Raw genomic sequence first — 14,535 nt, forward strand, 5'->3', positions numbered from 1 at the left:
GCATGAAAAATGGGTAAGGACATTTTGTGAACACTCATAGTTGATGTCTTAATTATGGGAACAGCTACTATGTAATTGATGCTTCCTATTCTATCAGATAAGGTGCACCTTATGTGGAAGTGGGTTCCAGTGGACCCGTTTTTGTGAAACATCTGTTGAGGGTGATTTTTTTTGGCCTTGCCTGTGTGCAAAGACCAACCATCTAAAATGTTTTGCATTTTATTTTATGTTCTGTGAAGAATATACTAGCAGTGATGTGTGATGAGATTTTGTTTTCCTGCTGAAGTCCATCATCATTGCAATCTAAAAATAAAAGGAGAAATTTTAACACCATAACCCTCAGGTGCTCAGAAATAACCTGATAGCAATTATCTGGTGGGTCGGAGGATCATACATCATACTTCAGGTTCATTGCGTTCTTCGTGGTCTGAACCTCAGACATGAACTGGTCAGAAGAACTGAGTCAGTTCTGCAACAGAAAGAGAACTAAGACAGCCACACCATGTGACAGCAGTTAATGATTTGTCTTCTCAGTGTTTTCATAATATTTTCAGTCACTGAATACAATGAAAAGCAGAAAATTCTGAGTTGAATATTCAATACTAAAAGTTCCAGATTATGAAAAGTGACCCCAAACGGTATATTTATTTTTTTTCTGTCCACCAAAGTAAATATGATTCAATAGATTTTTGTAATTCCATGAAAAATCACCTTGCCCGGTGGGCCGATGGCCAGTCCAGTTATGGTCATTACGAGGGAAATTTCTTTTGCAGTTTGTCTGAAAAGATGGACTTGCGCTTCGGGATCCTTTAAACATCATTAGGCGCGTTGCTACGCGCTGTCTGTCCTGTCTGTGAGCTCACGAAGCAGCAGTTCGGGGATGAATGACGTCACACACACTGTAAAACCTAATAAGTTCACAGAACTCAAAAATTGTTGTATAACAGATTACACAACAATTTTTTAGTGATGTTTTTAAAAGTTTTAAGTTTAACTAAAATAAAAATTATAGTTGCAGTTGCCTTAAATTACCTCAATGTTAACTCATAAATGTTGATATTCCTCAACTTATAATTAGGGAGTAATAGACTCAAAATGTTCAATATTTTTCAACTTAATTAAGGTGGGAAATACACTCAAAATATTTTACATATTGCAACTCATACGATGTGGGAAATAAACTCAAACTTTTTCATATTTTCTAACTTATAATATGGGAAATAAAACTTAAAATCTTCAATATTTTTAAAATATTGTGGGAAATACACTTACAAATAATTCTAAACTGTTTGCCCAGTAAATTATAATCAGCTAAAAGTGTTAGAAAACTTTTTATTAAACACAATGTGCTTTTAAAAAGGCACAAACAACAGAGCTCACTCATAAAAAAGTGCTTCATAAATAAAACAAGAGAAAATGACTCCAAGGGTCTCCATCTCAATTCTAAAATTCAATAACATTTTCAGTATTAACAGCAATTGCAGCTATTAGAACATTGAGGCATTTAACACTTACTGTACCTTGACAGCTGCAGCTCACTTTCTTTTTTAAAAATACATAAAAAAAAAAAAACAGTACTGGTTTCCACTGCTGTACTTATAGGGAACAAACATCAAGGCAGTGCATTTACGTATTAGGCAACAGAACATTAAACATGAATAGTGCATGAACTGAACAGTCATTCATCTTAAATGTGAGGTAGAAGAGGCAAATGATTAGGAAAAAAACAAACAAAAAAGCTTCCTCAATACTCAGCTCAACAAGTAGTCCATTCTGAGTGATTCACTCATTGAACAAATCATTCTTCAGCGTCAGTAGACGCCCTTTCAGTGGTTTGTTGTCCTCAAGGCACATCACAACCTTCTGGATAAATGTGAATGTAAGCTCAAGTTTCTTTGGGTATTGTAGGTCTAGTGCATAGATGTACCCAAAGAGCAAGAGAAATGAGTCAGCCAGATTTGTGGGACCATTCACAAGTATTTCATCCTCAACGACAATGCAGATGCTTTCGGGACTGAAGAGGGCCGAATCAGTAGTGTCATTCGTGACAACTGTCAGCAGAGCCACAGGAGTGTCAGTGAGGTCTGGACCATCTGCTGACTGCAAAACAAAAATAATACAAGAATGAGTTCAGCCCCACAAGGACACAAATTATGCTATCGATTAGAGGTGTGAATCTTCATAAGTCGCACGTTTCTTTTAGGATTATAATGTCAACGATTTAATTTGATATGGCGATACATCATGATGCATTACAATAATCTTAATTTGGGTTTGGTTTCAAAACATATGTTTAAATAAATGTTTTCAATAATAAATATATGCCAAGATATTTGTTTTTGTTATTTACCAAACATTTCTCTGACCACAACATGGCACCTCCAAAAAAATAGAACACTTGAATTTTAAAAGGGAGATAGTTTTTATCTGTGGATTTGTTTTTGTTTAATAATCTTTCAACTATTTTCATGTTTTCTGGTTTATGCGTAACAATCTTCTTGCAATCTTATTCAACAATAGTTGATATATGGGAGAAAACAAGTCAGATGAGGACTGTGTTGAACCTCCTTCCTGATATACACCCTGGTTCTCCTTGAGTTCTGAGCGATGTCATATGTTCGACTGAACAGCTAGGCAAAAGGGTTGATGCTGAGGCCAGTACACTTACATCACAAGTCCTGAATAACGTGGAGGCATCTTCACGCAGGTACACAGGAAGTGCACGAAGGACGAGGGCCCGTCTTGTATTTACATCATGCTGTTCCTAGATGAACATACAATATCTATTAGAATAGTATTTACACAAATGCAGAGTAAAAACAAAGTGTTGGATAGCCATGTTCTGATTGTCATTGTTATAGATCAGGGGTAATCTAGAGGGGTAACCCAAAAAAAAAATCTAAAAATTTTGAATAATTCAGGGCAAAATTCTCTAGTTTCTTTGTATTTATTTTTTATTTAAATTAGGACACAAATGATAAAACTCACCCACTGACAACTGGTGAAATGTTGACTCTCTATAGCGCTCTTTGCAGTCTGATATCTGTAAACAATATGTGCACAAAGACGACTTATTAATGTTCAAAAACATTTTTTGCACAGCACACACACACACACGTAGTCAGCTGATGTCATCTGATGCAGATCTGCTCCTTGATCAAGTGACATTTGTCCAGATTTTTGGCACGAGTGACGTCGAATCAGCACCGCAGCTGGATGGCCCGATTTACATACCCAGCGCAGCTGATACTCACCACAATAATTTACTAAGATTATATGCACTCCTGTTATTAAGTCCAGTTCAGTCTGTTAATGTTAACCGTTTCAAACTAATGTTGATAGGTGTGTTGCTAAGCTTAATAACTTAAATAACAAACTTGAAATTTACCCGTCCTATTTTCCCCTTTATTGTTTTTTCTCTGTGCTGTAAATCTTCTGTCTAAGAAGAAATCTGAGGCTGCTGTTCTGAAAATAAGCTACCAAAGCTTTTTCTGAATGAATCAATAAAGATCCATTTATGGAAAGCTGTGATGAAGGCAGTTTTGTCTTTAATTATATTCAACAATATAACATATTCGACCACTTTTAAGTGATTTTGTGATCTTTAATACACTAAAGTTAAGGTTATTTACCTAATTTCTAGTAAGTGGCCCTCAGTGAAAAACGTTTGGACACCCCAGCCTTACAGGTTAGGGAGTATTTGTGATCCGCACAGTCTGCATCAATGATTCTTTCTTAGCCTGAGAGCAGAACGCGGAAATTTTCATTTCATTTCAATTTATCTAGCAAAGATCGATAGGGTCTGGCTTAAAGGTGTCAAGGAGGCGCCTCAGTCTGGCTGGTTGAGCCTTGTCGAATTAGCGCGAACAATTTAGCTGAACTTCGTTCGTAGCACCGAGTTCGACCAGTGTATAATGTTAGGCTGAATCAGGCGATGCATTTTTCCGCAAGCCTTGACTTTTAGAGCTAGCTTAGTGGAATACCCCTCTAAACTGTTAAAAGGATTTAGAGATTATCTCACAACCACACATTTGAGACTACGAAAAAATACAAACATGTGTCTAATTACCATCATGATAACACACTCATGTTGTTTATTATTGTTCGCTTCATGCTAACACACACACACAGCTCAACAGCGTAAACTACTGACTGTGTAACACGGACACTTATTGAAATAAGTATACTCACAATACGCACGTGCATTACCGGCGAATACGACAACCGGTAGAAACGGACAGTAGAAAGTTTTAGTAGAAAGTTCAAACGCATGGAGCTAGAACTGCCACCGTCAACTTCCCGGGCAAGAATACAATGCATTATGGGAAATGTTGTCCCCCACGGAAAACCGCCAAAACGTTACACCATTCTAATTTGAAATAACATTGCGTATTTGTCACATTCGAAAACTTCTAAAATTCCAATTACTTGGATTCGAATTCACTTATAACAAACATTCACTGTGCACAAAGTAGGAATATATTTCCAGTAAAAAATAAAAAAAGAATGTTTATCGAAATTAAATTTAAACAAAACAAAAACACGTTAGACTTACCAAATTTAGGGCAGTTGATGAAAAAGTTAAGGTGGTGGTTGAAGTTGGGGACTCTTAATCCACACGGGCTGGCCAAATCTTCCACGCATCAAGGTAAATTCAAGACGGCAGACTCAGCTTTCCTGAGGGAGCGACAAGACTCCACCCACCAGAACGTCACTAATATATGCTTCTTAAACTTTTTGAGCGTTCCAAACAAATTAGCTAAAAAATATTGAGCCCTATTCAATTAAAGCTGCATAAAAGCCAACAGAGCTCAATACTTTATAGTTTGCTCAACTACAAAACGACATTTGAGTGTTATGAGCTTATTAGTTATGAGCTAGAACAACTGTTAGGGATTACAGTGCATGGATCCTCTGTCGGAATATAGTAAAACCGAGGACGGTTGGTTAGTTGGCTTAGTCCTCCTTTGATCGAATCAAAGGATCAAAGAGAGCTGACGTCATGGCTGACGTCACCGCTGACGTCATGGCTGACGTCACGGCTGACGTCACAGTCGCGGCCAGAAAAATCTATAAATAGACCCCAGTTTCCTTAACTCGGCATTTCAAGAAACACCTAGTTGTTTTCGCAAGCCAGGAATCCTTGGGAAAGAGAATCGTTTCACATTGAAATTATTCAGTTAGCGGTTTTGTTTTGTTTTTTGCCAAACTTTTATAGAAATGTCACAGGAACCGTCCAGCAATTCAGTGTCTCACAGAGAAACGAGAGAGGAAGGACCGCTCAACTCAGGGGAGAGAGGAATAGTCCAGGGCATGGAGCCCAAAAAGAAAATTCGCATAAGCGAGATAGAGGGGGTGCCCGTAAGGATAACACTGCAGATTGGAGCACTTGAGCAAGATGTGCATGAACTTGAGGAAACGCAACAGTTTCTCCTTGAACAGAACAACACCATTGTTGTTCAGCTGTCCAAGGCTGAAAGCGAGAGAAATGAACTAAAGAAACGGAATGCAGATCTCGAGAAAGCTTTGAAAACTATTCAGTGTCAAGTGGAAGAATTACAGTTTTCAAAAACCAAAAATGCTGCTGAACCTGAGGGAGTTGAGACTCCTGTTGCTCAGCCACCTCAGGATGAGGTTCAGGGTACTGGTATGTGGCATCGTGGTGCCAAATGCCTACTTAAAGTAGGTTTAGGTCTTGCCACAGCGGCCCTTATTGTTCCTGCAGCTTTCTGGGTCTTCTCAAAGATGTCCACCTGACGTGAATGACCCAGCTGCTCCCTGTGGCATTGTGTTTATAACTGATGCGCACCTGCGGACCACTTATGTGCACCCCTGTTTATAATCTTGTGAAAGACGCACGACAGACCTGACCATATACTCATGTTTTTCATCATCTACTTTTATTACTACAGGTTTACCACTACAGATGGCTGCAGCTCACAGCCACACACAGTAACAACAACAACACAGCAGGACCTAGTTCAGCCTTTAAGCCAGCAAGGCATGATTGCAGATTGGCGCTCAGGTGCGTCCACCTCCCCTGCTTTCCAACCACGGTCCACCAACTACACCAACCTCCGATAACTATGCCGTGCTCTCCTTTAAGTTTTATTTTGCCCCTCACCCCCCAACCAGTCATGGCAGATGACTGCCCCTTCTTGAACCTGGTTCTGCCTCAGGTTTCTTCCTGTGAAAGGGAGTTTTTCCTGGCCACCGTTGCCCAGTGCTTGTTCATAGGGGGTCATTTGATTGTTGGGGTTTATAATTTAAAATGTCATTTTATTTAAATTATTTCAGGTGAGGGGTTCACTTGATAGGGAGCACAAAAAGCTGCAAATATAAAAAAACAACAACAAAAAGTGTATTTAGCAGCAAATCAAAAATAAAAATAAACAAATATTTAAAAATTCCCTACTGCTTCGTTTATTTACTTAAAAGAACAGTTTTAAATTTTGTGTGATAGTGTCATGGCCCTTGGTCAAGTGATCCAGGGTTTACCTTTTGGACTGTGTGAATCTGGTTTAATTTGTGTCCTTTGATTTAATAGTATTCATGGTTCTGTTTCTCGTCTCCCATGTGTCCATGTTGCTTTTGTATGTCGTGTCTCTTTAGCCGCCGCAGCAGTGGGCGGGCACATCCACATCATCCACGTCGCCGCCAACATACGTTGTATGTTTAGACCATTTATATCATTTGACATCCACAGGACATAGAGGTTCGAAAGACACTGAGTCATGCAATACCTTTAATGAGAATACTGTCAGTGAACACTGATGAGCTTCTGCTTCTTTAATGAGCCATAATTCTCATTAAAGAAGCGGGTTGGCTTATAAAGTGCTCTGTAGTTATCTAATGCAACTGCCATTTGTTTCAGGACATAACCACAATCTGTAATCAACACAGGGTTTATTGAACTGTCGGGTGTGCAGACAACATGGCACGCATGAAAAATGGGTAAGGACATTTTGTGAACACTCATAGTTGATGTCTTAATTATGGGAATAGCTACTATGTAATTGATGCTTCCTATTCTATCAGATAAGGTGCACCTTATGTGGAAGTTAAGTTGGCTCATTTTTGCCTACCTGAGGTCTAAAACTTCTGCTTACATTTCAACATGAATGTACTACTACTTTCTACTTAGTACCCGAGTAATCCAGCAGAACAGCTCCAAGATGGTGGTGGTGTAAAGGCAGCCCTCTCTATGATATAGAGAAAATATATTTCATTTGAGGGTAAAATATTACAAGCTCCATTTAAAACAAACAGCACTATCAAAATACCAGGAAAAACTTAATTGCCTTTATAAAAAACAATGTGTGCAGACCAGCTTTAATTGTGGACAAATTGAAATTCAAACTTCAGTCAGACCATATTCAATTGTATAAATATGCATGAAACCAAATGCAATGCTACTAATCTGCTGAAACAATGAATGCAAACCTGAAGGTCTGAGGGTTCCCCAGATAAAAAATACTTGGCAGAAAAGTCTAAACCTTGTTCCCAAAAACCTTTTTTTCTCTTTACGTTTCCAGAAATTCTTTATATAAACTATTCACATAAGTAATGTCCAGACTGAGGCTGCAAGCACTGTTCAAAAACCAAAAAATAAACAACACTGGAAACTCCTGAGCTAAACAGTCTTTAAAGTTTCTCTTTCACTTTACAGCTATTTCTTCGGCTTCCCTTTCTTTTTCTTTGCAGGGTTAGCAACGATTCTCTTCACCTGGAGCGGCTGCAGAGTGCAGGAGGAGGGAGACTCTGACACCTCCTCAGATTCACTTTCTAGTTTCCTTTTTTGTCCCCTTCTTTCACCACCTTCCTCCTCCTCCATGGCAACAGGTTCTTCAGGCTTAGCACCTTGCAGCCATGCCATGTCCAATGTAGGCACTCTGGGCTTAATGGCATCGACAGTGTCGGTAAACACCCCATCGTCACTGGAGGAGCACCGTCTGAACCCCAGGGCGAGCACGCTTTTCAGCCCCAGCGGCTCCGACACACTCTGGCTCAGGCGAGGCACCTGGCAGGCCGGCACTCCTCTGGTGGTGCTCAGAGCGATCAGGTGATTGGTCATGTGTTTCGGTTTGACAGACTTGCACACGAGCAGCAGTCTGAGTTCGTTTCTCTCTAGAGCCTTGGTCACCTCGTTGATGCCGATGGCCAGCTGCCGTCTGGCTGCCACATCTGTCCAGCCGTTTTTGGAGGAATCGCTCACCTGAGGAACAGGTTCTGGTGCGACATCAGGTTTTTTGCCTTTCTTTTTCCTCCATGGGCGAAACACTTTCACTTCTTTTTTCTCCAGACCCATTGAGATCAACTTATCCTTCAGAGTTTTCAGGATCAAGTGCATGTCCTCTTGGGGGAGCGGGCTCCATTTTGAGGCAAAGGGTGAGGTGAAGGAGGTCTTGGCTGGAGTCTGCTTTTTGATTTCCTTTTTAGTCGGCTTTCCGGGAGCTGCCATGACCGTTTGGAGCATAAAACAACCGACACTGTAACAAAAGAGAGAAAAACTCCTTTAGAGTCTGGCAACCAATCACTGGATACTTTCACCTGACTGGTAATGAAGGCAATCAGATGAGTTCCCTGTACTTAACCTCCACAATCACCAGATCTCAATCAGAGAGAGCACCTTTATGATCTGGTGGAACAGGAGAGTCACATCGTGTATGTGCAGCCACAAATGTAATGCTGTCATGTCAACATGGGTCACATGTTGATCCCCCAAGAATCTTTCATGAAGAAATAAAGCAGTTCTTAAGGCAAATGGGGGTCCAACCCAGCACAAGGAAGATGTATGAACTGGCCAGTAAATGTAAATAATTATTGATGTTAAATTAAAGCACAGAAATGCCAAAGATGAGTTAAACAGCTTACTCACATATAAAAAACGCATACCGAAATCTTTTTTATTTGCTTGTTTGTTTAAAAGGTAAAAAAGTAAAAGCAGTAAAGAGTAAACACGACTAAGAGGAATAAAGTACATTTTAAGATGAGTGAATAAAATAGAAAAAAACAAGAGTACATTTGTTAAATTTTTTTATCCATAAGTCAGACTAAACAAACAAACAACGCCATTATACACTAATTCGATTAGTAACGTTTTTATTTCGCATTTCTTTAACCCACATGGAAATGTCGTTAAATTTCGGATCTTCTTCGGCTCTAATAAAAAAATTTTCGCTTCTGCAGAAGTGTTAAAAACAAACACAGCCGCCGTTACCTGTAGTTAAAGCAGATAACGCATTTCTCCTCGTCTTCTTTACAGCTTCAGCCCAGCTGCATGAGAGACACACAGGGCGCTGCCATTTTGTTTCAATTTAAATAACTTTATTTAAAAAGCCCCACAGCGGCGAACAGCGGCGAAAGGGCGACACGACAGTCAAATCATCAAAGAGTCAGCGAAGGCAGTGAAGGTGGAGTTTAAGAGGCGGCGAACACTGTTATCTGACACTGTGGTGTCTGATGTAGGGAAAAGTGCATGAAGTCTCCTTCATGAATCCGCTGGAGTAAAAGTGCACGAGCACAGGAAATATAAAGTAGGCTTTTCTAAACCAATTAATCAATTAGTTTAAATGCACTCAAAAGTGATTTTTTTACACCAAGCAATAATATGAATAAAAATGAAACATATAAAATAAAAGGTTTATTTATTCAAATACTTCATCGTTAAGGGAAATGTGTTTCGTATAAACTGAATGTACACGAACCAAGTAAATTTCATTTGAGCAGACTCCAATAATTGAAACATTTCACATTGTACTTGTGGAACAAAAAAATCAAATCAAATAATAATAATACACATTCACATGTAATGAAATTTTGGGCAGATTTAAAAAAAAAATTTTTTTTACATGGAGTTCTGTGTAGGAAGCATATTGTGGTAGAGGTTGTATTAATCCTGCTGAACTGATATGATTATATCTTCCTAAATTTATTACACTGTTGCAAATGACACGTCATAAAATCGACGTAGTCAGTGGACTAGGTGCCATGGTCCACCATATCTCCCCACTTTATTAAAGCCCGTGTGCGTGTGTGTGTCGCTGTGAGTGAGGGTGACAGGCAGCCAATCAGCACCTCCGCAGCTGTCTGCTCCCTCCCCCTGCAAGCCTCTGCTTGGCTCTCAATAGTGCATCGATCAGCTGTGCTGCAATTACTGCTGCTTAAAACCCTTCGGAGCAGGACATTCATCTGCGCTCCCAGCCTTTACCTTTACCAAGATGACCCTCCAGGTAAAATCCTGCGTTTCTTTGCTCTTTTATTATTGCTATTATTATTTATTAGATGCTACATTATCGCGATGAACCGAACAGCGCATGCCATCTTCTGGCCGTATGCAGTCATCCATCTTTGACGGCGTGGATGAAGGAAAGTCGTGCCTAAACGCGTTAATGCTCTCGGCTCAGTGGTCCTGATGCTGCTCTTAGAATTTAAAGATGTGCTGCTTAGAAGCAGAAAATATGAAAACATAATGAAAATTCACTAGATTCAGAGTTTGTCTCTATGAGAAATGAGAACATGCGGAGGTAAACTGGATCTATATGCAAACATCCGCTTTTTGACCAATGGTCAGCATTCAGAGCTGGATCATTATATATTTCAGCTGCACCTCAGTAAAGAGTTAAAAGGTATTTAGGTCTTTGCGCATATTAAAAATGGTTCCTGTGGTCTATAATTATCAGTTCTGCTGTGTCCCAGATCCTTTGAAAAGCAGATTATTTGAGTAGGCACACAGGCTCTGGTCTCATATAAAAGCCCATTGTTTATCTCCAGCTTGTGCAACAATCAGTTTCCCAGGACTGCCCCGTGCCTAGAATACCACACTCACATTTCTTATTCAGTGCTTGTAACTCATTAATATGCACACTCTCGTATTCGATGTAATTACTTTACATTCCCGCTGGACTTTATTGCAAAGAGAAGAAAGCCTCCAGTCCAGTGTTTTCCCATCGCAGACACACTGCTTATGTTTTCTGAATAATTAATGGCAAACATAAAGAGTATTCATGTCACCTGCAGGCAGAATTTGACAAGGCAGCAGAGGATGTGAAGAAGGTGAAGGCCAAGCCCACAGACGAGGAGCTGCTGTTCCTGTATGGCCTTTATAAACAGGCGGTTGTTGGAGACATTAACACTGGTAGGACCCACTACAGAGAAACTGAATCACTCCCATAAAGAGTTCACTAAGTTCAGATTTTTTTTCCTTCTCTCTGTGTGCTTTCACAACTGTAGAGAGACCGGGAATGCTGGACCTAAAAGGAAAGGCCAAGTGGGACGCCTGGGAGTCGAGGAAAGGTAACGAGTTAGGAAAGCTTGTGATTGTTACATTTGTCCACGAGAACTAAACACTTTAACTGAAGGTGCTGGGAAAGTGATTCATTAGCAGGTTATAGATCATACAAGGATATATGAGACAGATATTTTTTGCCAAGTTTACAGCTGGAACAGTTTTTGATATTTGTCTGTACAAAATAAGGTAAAGGAATTGGTTCTTTTACACTATGAGCCACACACACACATTTACACTCCACTGGATGCAAGGACGCATGCAGACTGGAGGGGCTCCACCTCCTGGGTGCCTGCAGAGTAGTCTATTTAGTACTCAAAACCTGCTGAGTCCACAGGTGTAAGTCATGAGAATGAATTTTGTAAAACATGTTTATGGAGCATGAGTTCAACTGAGTTTTGCTCCTCTGCAAACATGGAGGAATCTGCTCCAAATTAGGTGTGTTCAGTGTCAAATAAGACTCACAGGAGGTAACTTTTAGGAAATTAGAAGTTAGTCATTGTCAAAATATCCAAATATTTTCACCACTTAGTTTCATCCAACATCACACGAACATTTTAATTTTACTCGCTTATTCATTGATTTTTTTAAAAATGTATTTTTTAAAGTAAAATTACCCTCAAAAAATGTTGAGTTAAGGCATTTGCAGGTTAACTCCATGATTTAGCTGCACACGAGCTGTTTCTGCAAGTCTGTGTTTAGTGTTGAGTACTTGAGAAAAAGGTGACTACACGCAGATTTTGTTGGGTTTTTTGTTGTAATAGGTTCATTTTTAGTGACATCACACTTGTGCAAAGAGTCAAAGGGTGGTGTTGAGCACCACTCATTTCTTTGTATTTTGCTTCCAATGACTCAGACCATGTAAATGATCTTGAGCAATAGCTCTCCAGGCTTTCTGAAGGTCTTTCAAAGTTTGCCTTTGGACATTGTTTGCTCCTTTAACTCATTTTCAGTCCAGTCCTTGTACCTGACCATTTTCAGAGGGACTGTTTTATTTGTTAAGCAATTTAGCACTGAATCATTCAAGAAATAAAAAGTTGCCTATCGATCGAGAGACAACTGATCAAAGTACCATTTTTAATCTTTATCTTTAGGCCCTTTGTTACTAGCAGCCTGTTGCACAAACGCATCATTTGTTCACGTCTTTTGCTGAAGCTATGAAAAAAGCCAAAGATAACACAGTTTTTAACAGAAGTATTCATGACACAGTTTATAATCTGGCAGCATGATAATGATCCCAAAAACACTGCACACATATACACACAGATTTTTAAAAATCCAGTGTTTTAAAGTTTTATATCTTTACTTACACATTACCGTAACAAAAACACAACCCAGATGCCAGCTTCCATGGTGGTGATTTATCAGAACCTGTTGAGCTCATAAAAGGAAGCGTTCTGTGCTGCCTGTGAAATACTTTTTGGGTTTTTTAGATTTATTACCAATAAACAGACCTGATCTTTTCTAAGCATCTTCATCATGAGAATCTCTCCCATAGTTTAACCAGCTTTTCAGTGCTATGGTAGAAAGGCTCTGCAAGCATGTATACAAATAGGAGAAAACTCCTTTAAGACATTATTATTTAAGTCCAAATCACTTGTAATTTGAACTCTTTCAGGAATGTCCAAGGATGACGCCATGTCGGCCTATGTCACAAAGGCTAAAGAAGTCATCAGCAAGTACGGGCTGTGAGACGTCCATGAAGTGAAGAGGCAGCAGTGATGAAAACAGACTACTAATTCAGACTACTAAAACAAAGCTGCTCTTTACTTAAAAGAGCAGCTTTGCTTCCAGAGGCCATAATTCTGCAAAATAATGTGATTTAAAAAAAAATGTCTTTCTATCCTTGATTTTTTAAAATTACATAGCTCAATTGATTTATGCATTTTAACGATATCTATGCAGTCTTTAACATATTAATCTTTCTATATGTACTGCATACTGGACTTAGATTTGCAGCTTGAATCAAAACAGGACAATTTAAATGTTGGCAAATGTGAACAAACACGTTTTGAAGATTAAACCTTTTTCTGCACTGTTTCCTTTCTTTCATTTGTGCTTGTTTTTATTGAGAGGTTGATTTTTTTTTTTTGCCTTCAGTTTCAGTTTAAAACAACCTGCATAAAATCTTTACACAGAGAAAGGATTTTAGGTTTTATTCATGAAGAGGCCCGACTGTGGTCTGTGCAAACGATTACGGGAAGTTTTGATTGACATACAGTTATTCATACTTAAAAGAGTTGTCTTAGCTGGAACTACACCTGCAACACCTGCTTTGGTGCCAACCTAAGTGGACAACAGGTGCACTGGAGAGGCAACACCACAACCCTCAAAGTTCAAGGTGGTGGACACAGACGGTTGTCTCTCCTCATCCTCCTTACTGGTTTCTTTCTCGTTTTTGTTTTGCTGGTGTCCTGACAGCTGCCGGCATCTTCATGGCATAGATTCAACAATTTTCTGGAAATGTTTTAAAATATGTCAACATCACACAGTTGCTGCAGATTTCCATGATGCAAATCTCCCACTGTACCACATCCCAAAGGTGCTCTCTTGTGTTAAGACCTGCTGACTGTGGAGGCCGTTTGAGTACAGTGAACTCATTGTCACGTTCAAGAAACCAGCTTAAGATTATTTTAGTTTTGTGACACAGTCCATGATCCTGCTGGATCCATGCTTTCATGTTGTTTCATTAGACCAGCCAATGTTTTTCCAATCATCTGTTGTCTAATTTTGGTGAGCCTGTGCAGACTATAAACTATAGTTTCCTCGGTTTCTTGTTTATAGCTGACAGGAGCGGCATCTCGTTTGGTGTTCTGCAGCTGAAGCTCATCTGCATTTAGAGATGCTCTTCTGCATACACTTGTTATTGCAGTTACAGTAGAGATGGCTGTGTCGGAAAATCCCAGTAGATCTGCATTTCCTGAAACACTGAGACCAGCCCATCTGGGATCAACAACCACACCACATTCAAAATCGCTTAAATCACCTTTCCCCCTCATTCTGATGCTCGCTTTGAACTCCAGCAGCTCCTTTTGTTCACGTCAACGTCCCTAAATGCTTTGAGGTGCAGTGTGATTGGCTGATTAGATAAACAGGTGTACCTAATAAAGTATCCGCTGAAAGGTGTGGTTTCATGTATTTTTCAGGCCTAATCTTTCTAAAGTTTTAGGTTGTTGCCACACACTGCCTGCCTGACCTCACCCTTCAAAGCCTCTTTATTATTTCACTCATAAGTAATTCAAGCCAGG

The 14,535-nt window shown here is 39.5% G+C and overlaps 2 protein-coding genes and 1 long non-coding RNA gene across 3 annotated transcripts; 1 reads left to right on the plus strand and 2 right to left on the minus strand.

Moving 5' to 3' along the window:
- Positions 1-2,701: 2,701 nt before the first annotated feature.
- LOC146377704 (uncharacterized) lies at positions 2,702-4,476 on the minus strand. The gene is made up of 3 exons (XR_014801605.1): positions 4,192-4,476; positions 2,989-3,043; positions 2,702-2,764 (listed from the first exon to the last, which is right to left on the minus strand). It is a non-coding gene; the product is annotated as an uncharacterized LOC146377704 (long non-coding RNA).
- A 2,413-nt stretch (positions 4,477-6,889) lies between these two features.
- Positions 6,890-9,331, minus strand: rpp38 (ribonuclease P/MRP 38 subunit). The gene is made up of 2 exons (XM_084943097.1): positions 9,221-9,331; positions 6,890-8,489 (listed from the first exon to the last, which is right to left on the minus strand). The coding sequence occupies exon 2, from the start codon at positions 8,474-8,476 to the stop codon at positions 7,670-7,672; it is 807 nt and encodes a 268-aa protein (XP_084799223.1). The 5' UTR covers positions 8,477-8,489; positions 9,221-9,331; the 3' UTR covers positions 6,890-7,669.
- Positions 9,332-10,080: 749 nt separating this feature from the next.
- Positions 10,081-13,327, plus strand: acbd7 (acyl-CoA binding domain containing 7). Its single transcript, XM_084943105.1, has 4 exons — positions 10,081-10,232; positions 11,020-11,137; positions 11,233-11,295; positions 12,906-13,327. Exons 1-4 carry the CDS (start codon positions 10,221-10,223, stop codon positions 12,977-12,979), a joined length of 267 nt encoding a protein of 88 aa, XP_084799231.1. The 5' UTR covers positions 10,081-10,220; the 3' UTR covers positions 12,980-13,327.
- Positions 13,328-14,535: the final 1,208 nt, after the last annotated feature.

The sequence above is a fragment of the Perissodus microlepis genome, chromosome 11 (assembly GCF_051167445.1).
Source record: "Perissodus microlepis isolate ML-2025 ecotype Zambia chromosome 11, ASM5116744v1, whole genome shotgun sequence".
Lineage (NCBI taxonomy): Eukaryota > Metazoa > Chordata > Actinopteri > Cichliformes > Cichlidae > Perissodus > Perissodus microlepis.